Raw genomic sequence first — 9708 nt, 5'->3', positions numbered from 1 at the left:
GAAAGCAGTTTAAAACCTGAGATGATGGAAGAACTGAAAGTTTGATGAGAGATTGAACTACAAAGAAATATGATAAGAATATAGGAGTGAGGAAGAAGTTAAGTGTGGGCATTATCTGCATGTGTGGGGACCAACTGGATGGAGGCTGCATTTATAAGGAGGTCATAGGACAGAGGGAAGGAATACCTCCATAATGTGGAATCCTGAAAGAATACTCTTGTGGTGATACTTTATTTGTATGTCATTAAATAAAGCATGCCTGGAGATCAGAGAAAATAGCAAGCCATTTTAGTAAACATAGAAGTCAGGCAATGGTAGCACATGACCTTAATCTGATCACGTGGCAGGCAGGTCGCTGTGTGTTCAAGGACACATTAGGGAATAGCCAAGCGTGTATCCCCAGTACCAACCATAGAGTCCTGGAGGTCTGTACAGATAGGCATTGACAAGGAAGTGAGGTAGCTGGGCTAAGAACTAATGAGAGAGCAGAACAGCAAGGCAATAAAGGCATGGGTAAGATAGGAAGTAGCCCCTTTTGGTAGATGCAGAGCTGGAGAGGTAAGGTTGGTGGCTATCACTATTTCCCTGATCTCTAAGGCTCTCACCCCTATATTTGGCTCTGTGTTTCTTATTTAATAAGACTGTTTAGAAATTCATCTACATACTCTAGTTGATTCCATGTGAAGCAGAAGATTGAGAACAGCTCCCAAAAGATATCTTGGAGCCAGGAAAAAGTAAGGAATAATTCCACAAAAAGAGAAGTTGAAAATCTCTCAGCTGATGTAGGTCAAAAGGCTAGTATTGTGATAGGCATTCCCAACTTACCCAAAGAAGAATGGAATCTGCCAATCCTGGGGGGGGGGGGGGCTATTTCAATCATGCTTACTTAGACATGACCAGGAATATCAATAAAGTTCATTACCAGCATCATGAAATTTTTAACTTTATATTTATTGAGTTTCATAGATGGCAGAGACATGCCTTCAATAGCAGACCTGGCCCCACCATAACAAAACAATATACATAAAAGTCGTGTGTCACAAAACAGAGCTAAGTAAATCACAGACCATCCACGAAGCTGTATTTGGACACTGAAGTGATGTCTGAATTTGCTGCTTTGCCATAAGATCACTTAACAATAAGTTAATCTTGAGCTTTATATCAGAGGAAGCATAATACAGAGCTAAGACGGAGGACACAGGAAGGCCTCTGAAAGCTGACACACTACATTCTACCGACAGGTAGACACAAATACTCAAGTACACACTGCCTACCTCAGCATTAGGTGCTTATGACAAAGAAACACACTGAATTTGAGCAATAAGCACTGAAGGACCAGGGGCAGGAAGATGTGAACATGTCAACTGATCACTTTCCATTCTTTGTGGAAGTTCAGGATGTTCTTGATTTCCACACCAGCTTCTGTTGCCATCCCCAGTACCAACTGCAGTGGGTATGAGAAATTCCTAGGATGATCCAAACAGACACCAGTAATGATAGTCACCATGCTGCTGGGATCCAATATTCCTGGCCTGGAAGAGTCCAGCAGACTTTTGCAGAACTCAAGAATATTATAGAGGTCCCAGGCATCAGAGTCTTGTCTAGTCATCCTGGGCCTCACCAACCTCTTGGACACAAAGGACTGGCAGAGAATGTACTGGTTCCTTCTCTTTAACTCATCTTCTAGGAAAGTGATGGCAGCCAAGGCTCTGCGATCCTCCCATTTTAGGATGTACAGTGTGTCAACCACAACCTTGGGTATGATAAGAAAAAACTTAGCACTAGTGGCTAGTTTCTGTATCACTGAAAGATGCTCACAGAGGGCCCTGGGGTCAGGGAAGAGGTAAGGGGTCAACACTGACCGAGTCTGGGGACCTCGGAGGGTCTTCTCTAGCAGTGCCACTTCCCTCTGAAGCCAAAGCTGGACTATGTCTTTGGAAAACCTGATTCGTGCAGCTGTTCTTGGAAGCTGCTGTGGTGGATCTTCTGACCTTTCAAGGGTACTGCTCACAAAGACACCCAGCTTAGAATCAAAGCTCAAGAACTGTCCGGGGAGTCTAGTTGCAAAGTGACCAAAATTTCTGAAGAAACAGATACGGACGATAACTTCCTCCTGGTTGGTGAGGGGAGGTGGATCCTGCCCTAAGCCTACCCTATCCTGAGACATTTGAGGAGGAGGCTGCTGGAACATGGCAATGTCCTCAGGGAGCTGAAGGTACTTGGGAGTGTGTGGCCATCGACAGCTCTGCAGCAACTCCTGGAGATGGTGAGACAGGCCAAGACCTGGATGCTGAAGGTCTCCCACTGAGGGCAACAGGTTCAGCAACACACAGAGGTGGTCCCACAAGCTAAATACACTCCTCCAGTGTGACAAGAGGATGCTGTGATTGCTGCGGAGCCAGCTCAGGATCACCTTGATGGTAGGCAACAGTCCCTCTGCAGAAAGAATGTCCAGTTTCCATTGAGTGGTCTGGAGGTTGTTGTCCTGGGAAATGGAGGGCTTCTGCTCCCGAGAGGAATCCGTGTAGAACTCTGCATCAGGAAAGCTGCTCATCTCACCCTCAGTGCACAAAGAACTGCTGACAGCAGGCCTTGGCTCAGACTGAGGTGTCAGAACGTTATGACTAAAGACGGAAGCCAAGGGCAAGCCATGTTTTCCTTGGAGTTTTTGGCTCAAAGGAGCTGGCAGACTAGAGGATAGAGTTGTTTTCAAGAGATCGAGGAGACTGTCGGGAGGTATGTACGACTTCAGTGTGTTTCTAGAATGAGCAGCTTTAGGTTTGGATGTACCTCTGCTTTTCTGAACTGCATCTGAACCCAAGGGGCCAGTCCCTTCTTCATCTGTGGTGTCTGAGTGGGATGCTTCTTCACTGCTTGTGTCTGATTGGACCTGGGAACTTAAGGATGAGCTTTCCTTTTCCTCTGTCTCATCTGAGTCGTAATCAGAATGAAAACCGGCCTCGCTCTCCCTAGAAATGCCAGACCACCCGTGGCTTTTCTGAGGGTGGCTGTTCTGGAGCTCAGGCGATGGAAAATCTTGATGTTGCTTCCCAGGCTCTTTCTCCCAGCATCCATCGCCGGAAGAAGCCACTTCTGGATTCAGCTTCCTCCTCTGCAGCTCAGCCTGGATCCGCGTGTTCACATGTTGTAGTAGATGAGAGAAAAGAGTCAAGGTGAAGATGACAGCTGGTTTTTGCTGTTTGGAGCCTGATTTCCTCAGGCTGTGCACATTCATGAGGCAAAGAACCACCATGTGGAAGATGAGGAAGTCCGGGAGAAACAGATACCCTTTAGGAGGTTTCTCTTCTGGGGAAGCCTGGCATAGGCCCGATTGACAGGGCCGATAGGAAAGACAGAGACGAAAGTCTTCGAGAACCAGTTGGCACAGGGCTATCAGCCTTGCGGCTTTGAATTTCCTCTTAGGCTGCAAGAGACTCTGCAGGTAGAGGAAGCTAACCAGAAGCCTTCTGTTGTCCCAACACTGCCTCTGGCGATGAGTCAGTTTCCTTCCCTGGTACCTCTTCAGACAACTGTACCTCTTTCCGGCATGATCATAGAGCCGTTTGAGGTTCCAAGCGGCTCCTTTAAAAGGCACTTCAGAGTGGAGACAGCGTTGATAGAAGTAGGTGGCTTCGAGGTCATAATACTTACTCCCCACGAGAGCGCCTAGTTGGTTGAAAGGCATTCCCATATGTGGGGCCACTGACAAGGCTCTGTAATAGCATCTCTCTGCCAAGTTCTTGGTGGCCAGGTCTAGGAATTCGTGCTGATAGCGAAACAAGTCCCCCAGGTAGAGCAGGCAGCGATGACAGGCCATGCGGGCCCAGGAAGCCTCTTCTGCTGGTGTGGGTCCCACTTTCTTACAGCCAATCAAGTGGATAGCGCTGTGAGGCCAGTCTATGTAGCTCTGTAACCTCAGCTCATAGTGACCCTGAAGGAACAGGAAGAGATGCTCATAGAACCTGAGGCCAGCCTTCAGGTGAGCCTGTAGGGGCCCTCCCCAGTGTTGGAAAGTGTCCATTTGTTTCTTATTGGTCTTCATGAGCAGCATGACAACATCAGAGTACATTTTCCTCCATAAGAGCTCTTCAGCCTTCCTACCATAAACCACCGGATGTAGGAACATGAGTCTAATGCAGGCTTGCTGAACCATCTCTCTGAGAGCCAGGATGTGTGGCTTGAACACTTCTTTGTGGGCATTTCCTTTTTGAAGGAAGAAATCGAGTCGCTGAGCTGCCAAGCAGACTTCCTGGTAGAGGAGTCTGGCCTTCGGGGTTTCTTCCTGGTTTCTCTCCATGAGGCTGGGTTGTTTTTGAGGGGTGCTTACAGTGTTTCCTGAAAAAAGATTAAAGCAATCTATTAGTGTTCACCCAAAAAGACTGAAAATAATGCCAATGAGGACAAGGAAGTTGGAGGGGTTACTTTTCTTCTCTCACTAATAAAAATATTTAGTTTCGTGGTCTTTACATAGCAACCCTGTTCATAAGTTTATTTCCTCGGAATTCATTCCTATCAACAGTCAAACCTGTGTGAATAAGGGGTTCCTTCCAAATATATCTCTAATAAAGGAAAGTCAGGAGTACATTGAAATTAACCTAAACAGGCAGGCCCCAGCAGCCAGGCAGCAGGTGAGAGACCTGCAGGCAGGTCACCCCACCATCACTGCCACCCACTAGACTCTGTCCCCACAAGACCCACCCAACCCCACTGACTGAAGCATCCTGCCAGTGCACAGCCCTCTCCCACAACATCACCAGACCCTAAGGCACAAGTACCAGCTACACCAGTTAGAAGAACAGATGGGTAAACACCAACGTAAGAATACATTCAACAATATAAAGAGCCACCAGAACCTAGTGACTCTACAACAGCAAGACCTGAACATCCCAACACAGATGAAGCAGAAGAAAATGACCTTAAAAATAACTTTATGAAGATGATAGAGGCCCTGAAAGAGGAAAGGAAAAATTCCCTTAAAGAAATCGAGGAAAAGACCAACAAAAAAAAAGGGAGAAATCAATAAGTCCCTTAAAGAAAGTCAAGAAAAAAACAATCAAACAGGTGGAGGAAACAGTTCAAGACTTGAAAATTGAAATAGAGGGATTAAAGAAAACACAAACTGAGGGAATTCTGAAAACAGAAAATCTGGGTAAGCAAATAAGAAGTATAGATGCAAGCATCTATAGCAGAATACAACAGATGGAAAAGAGAATCTCAATTGTTAAAGATACTACAGAGGAAATAGATTCATTAGTCAAATAAAATGTTAGGTCTAAAAATTCTAAACACAAAACATCCAGGAACTCTGAGACACCATGAGAAGACCAAACCTAAAAATAATAGAGATAGAAGAAGGAGAAGAATTCCAGCTCAAAAGCACAGAAAATATACTCAACAAAATCATAGAAGAAAATTTTTCCTACCTAAAAAAGGACATGCCTATGAAGGTACAAGAAGCTTACAGAACAACAAATAGACTGGACCAGAAGAAAAAGACTTCCTCACAATATAATAATCAAAACACTAAACATACAGAATAAACAGAGAATATTAAGAGCTTCAAAGGAAAAAGGCCAAGTAATATATAAAGGCAGACCTATGAGAATTATACCTGATTTTTCAATGAAGACTCTGAAAGCCAGAAAGTCCTGGACAGATGTTTTGCAGACATTAAGAGATTATGAATGCCAGCCCAGACTACTACACTCAGCAAAACTTTCAATCACCATAGATGGAGAAAACAAGACATCCCATGACAAAGCCAGACTTTAAACAATACCTATCCACAATTCTAGCTCTACAGAAATACTATAAGGAAAATTCTAACCCAAGGAAGTTAGGTGGACCTATGAAAACACAGGCAATAGAGAGTCTCACACCGGCAGGTCCCAAAGAAGGGAAACACACACATACTACCACACAACAACTAAACCAAAAATTAACAGGAATTTACAATCACTGGTCATTAATATCCTTTTATATCAATGGACTCAATTTTCCTATAAAAAGACATAGACTAACAAAACACATATGAACACAGGGGCCATCCTGCTGCTGCTGCATACAAGAAACAAACCTCAAGTTCACAGACAGGCATTACCTCAGAGTAAAGGGTTGGGAAAAGATTTTCCAATCAAATAGACCTAAGAAGCAAGCTGGTGTCGCTATCCTGATATCTAACAAAATAGACTTCAAATTAAAATTAATCAAAAGAGATCGAGAAGAATATTTCATATTCATCACAGGAAAAATCCATCAAGATGAAGTCTCAATTCTGAACATTTATGCCCCAAATACAAGGGAACCCTCATTTGTAAAAGAAACACTACTAAAGCTTAAATCACACATCAGATTACACATACTAATAGTGGGAGACTTGAACACCCCACTCTCATCAATGGGCAGGTCTGCCAGACAAAAACTTAACAGAGAAATAAGGGAACTAACAGATGTTATGACTCAATCTCTCTTATGAACGTTGATGCAAAAATACTCAATAAAATACTTGCAAACTGAATTCAAGAACACATGAAAAAAATCATCCATCATGATTAAGCAGTCTTCAACCCAGAGATGCAGGGATGGTTCAACATACGAAAATCTGTCAATGTAATACACCATATAAACAAACTGGGAAGAAAAACACATGATCATCTCATTAGATGCTGAAAAAGTCTTTGACAAAATCCAACACCCCTTCATGATAAAGGTCTTAGAGAGATCAGGGATACAAGGGACATATCTAAACATAATAAAAGCAATATACAGCAAGCCAATTGCTAACATCAAATTAAATGGAGAGAAACAAAGCAATTCCACTAAAATCAGGAGCAAGAAAAAGCTGTCCACTCACTCCATATCTACTTAATATAGTACTCAAAGTTCTAGCCAGAGCAATAAGACATCAAAAGTAGATCAAGGGGATACAAATTGGAAAGGAAGAAGTCAAACTTTGGCTATTTGCTGACGATGTGATAGTATACGTAAGTGACCCCAAAAATTCTAGCAGGGAACTCCTACAACTGAAAAATACCTTCACACCTTCAGTAATTGGCAGGATACAAGATTAACTCAAAAAAATTAAATAAAGTAGCTCTCCTATATATAAATGGTAAACAGGCTGAGAAAATATCAGAGAAACAACATCCTTTACAATAGGCTCAAATAACATAAAATATCTTGGGTTAACTCTAACCAAACAAGTGAAAGACCTGTATTACAAGAACTTTAAGTCATTAAAGAAAGAAACTGAAGAAGAAATCAGAAAGTGGAAAAGTCTCCCTTGTTCATGGATAGGTAGGATTAACATAGTAAAAATGGCAGTCTTATCAAAAGCAATTTACACACTGCAATCCTCATCAAAATCCCAACACAATTCTTCACAGACCTCAAAAGAATAATACTCAACTCCATATGGAAAAATAAAAAACCCAGGATAACTAAAACAATCCTATACAATAAAGAAACTTCTAGAGGTATCACCATCCCTGTCTTCAAGTTCTACTATAGAGCTATAGTAATAATAACAGCTTGGTATTGGCATTAAAAACAGGCTGGTAGATAAATGGAACCAAATCGAAAACCCTGACATAAATCCACAAACCTGTGAATATCTGATTTTTGACAAAGAAGCCAAATCTATACAATACAAAAAAGAAAGGATCTTCAACAAATGGTGCTGGCATAACTGGATGTCATTGTTGTCTATCAGCTGCATGTAAAAGAATGCAAATAGATTCATATCAATCGCCCTGCACAAAACTCAAATCCAAGTGGATCCAAGACCTCAACATAAAACAAGTTACATCGAAGAGAAAGTGGGAAGTAGCTTTGAACATACTGGCAGAGGAGACCACTTTCTAAGTATAACACCAGTAGTACAGACACTGAGGCCAACAATTAATAAATGAGACCTTCTGAAACTGAAAAGCTTATGTAAGGCAAAGGACACTGTCAATAAGACAAAACAGCAGCCTATAGAATAGGAAAAGATCTTCATCAACCCCACATCTGACAGAGGGCTGATCTCCAAAATATATAATGAACTCAAGAAGCTAGACCTCAAAATACCAAATAATTCAATTTTAAAAATGAGTTACAGATCTAAACTGAGAATTCTCAACAGAAGAATCTCAAATGGCCGAAATACACCTAAAGAATTGTTCGACCTCCTTAGTTATCAGGGAAATGCAAATCAAAACAACTCTGAGACAGATAGATAGATAGATAGATAGATAGATAGAACCTGGAAACAACCTAGATACTCCTTAACTGAAGAATGGTTAAGGAAAATGTGGTACATTTACACAATAGACTATTACTCAGTTGTAAAAAAAAAAAAACAATGATATTATGAAATTTGCAGGCAAATGGATGGAACTAGAAAAAAATCATCCTGAGTGACCCCCACCCAGAAAAACAAACATGTATGTACTCACTCATAAGTGGATATTAGGGTAAAGTACAAGATAACCAACCTACAATCCACAACCCAAGAGAGGCTAGAAAACAAACAGAGCCCTAAGAGGGATGCATAAATTTCCCTGGGAAGGGGAAATAGTTAACCTGGTGGTTGGTGGGGAGGGTGGGAATTTGAGGATTTGGGTTGGGCAGGCTAGGTGCAGGAAGTGGGTTGGGGGGACAATGGAGCAGGGGATGTTTTGATGGGAGGAGCATTTTGGGTTTAGGAAGAAACTTGGCACCAGGAATCCTCAAGGATGACCCCAGTTAAGACTCCTAGCAATAGTTGAGTGGATGCCTGAACTGACCATCTACTATAATCAGATTGGTAACTACCCTAATTATCATCAGAGAGCCTTTATCCAGTAACTGATGGAAGCAGATACAGAGATCCTCAACCAGGCACTGGGCTGAGCTCTGGGAGTTCTCCTGAAGAAAGGGAAGTGGGATTGTACAAGCCAGGGGAACCAAGGTCATGATGGGGGAACCCACAGAGACAGCTGACCTGAGCACAAGGGAGCTCATGGACTCTGGACCAAAAGTTCATGAGACTGCATGGGACTGACCTAGGCCCTCTGCACGTGTGTGACAGTTGTGTACCTTGGGCTGTTTGTAAGGCTCCTAGCAGTGAGATCAGGACCTGTCCCTGGCTCTTGAGCTGGCTTTTGGGAACCTGTTCCCCATGCTGGATTACCCTTCCCAGCTTTTATACAGGGGGAGGAGCTCAGTACTCCCTTAACTTGATGTGCCGTGCTTTGTTCAAGCCCATGAGAGGTTAGGAAGGGGGGTAGATGTTGCAGGGGTGGGGAACAGGAGGAGAGGAGGTAGGAGAAACTATGGTCTGTATTAAAATAAATGAAAAAAATTAATGAAATAAAAAACAAATTAACCTGAACAATCTAAGATCAATGAATTGCTCATGTGCATATATGAAGAAAATCAGGTTTAGAAAGGTATAATTATATAGACTTAGAGAGATAAGGATTACTTGAAAAAAACAGTGGAATATAAAATAATATGACTATATATTCCAAATCTAATTTATAACATGGGCATTTAAAGATACTGATAAGTCCCCCCCACAAAAAAAAAAAAGAAAAACTATAACACTTTGTTTAACAGACATTCTACTGAAACTCCTTAATTTATGTAATTTAAAAATATTACCTTTGAATGACTGGCATAGGAAAAAACTCATAATTAAACATATGTTCTAAATCTAAAGCTATGTGGGCTGGGCTGAGGATA

At 42.1% G+C, this 9708-nt stretch overlaps 1 protein-coding gene across 21 annotated transcripts in view; it reads right to left on the bottom strand.

Annotated features, from left to right (window-relative positions):
* Positions 1–930: 930 nt before the first annotated feature.
* Positions 931–9708, bottom strand: part of LOC128116485 (nonsense-mediated mRNA decay factor SMG5-like) — a 122577-nt gene continuing 113799 nt past the window's right edge. For all 21 annotated transcript variants that reach the window (XM_052747765.1, XM_052747759.1, XM_052747766.1 and 18 more), the window contains one exon: positions 931–4335. In XM_052747765.1, the coding sequence (XP_052603725.1) occupies positions 1361–4297 (2937 nt within the window). In that variant the 5' untranslated portion in view covers positions 4298–4335 and the 3' untranslated portion in view covers positions 931–1360. The remainder of the gene's footprint in view (positions 4336–9708) is intronic.

The sequence above is a fragment of the Peromyscus californicus genome, unplaced genomic scaffold (genome assembly GCF_007827085.1).
Source record: "Peromyscus californicus insignis strain IS unplaced genomic scaffold, ASM782708v3 Scaffold_20__1_contigs__length_68692818, whole genome shotgun sequence".
Taxonomy (NCBI): Eukaryota; Metazoa; Chordata; class Mammalia; order Rodentia; family Cricetidae; genus Peromyscus; species Peromyscus californicus.
The sequence above is the reverse complement of the archived record's forward strand: the minus strand, read 5'-3'. Positions and strand labels throughout refer to the sequence as shown.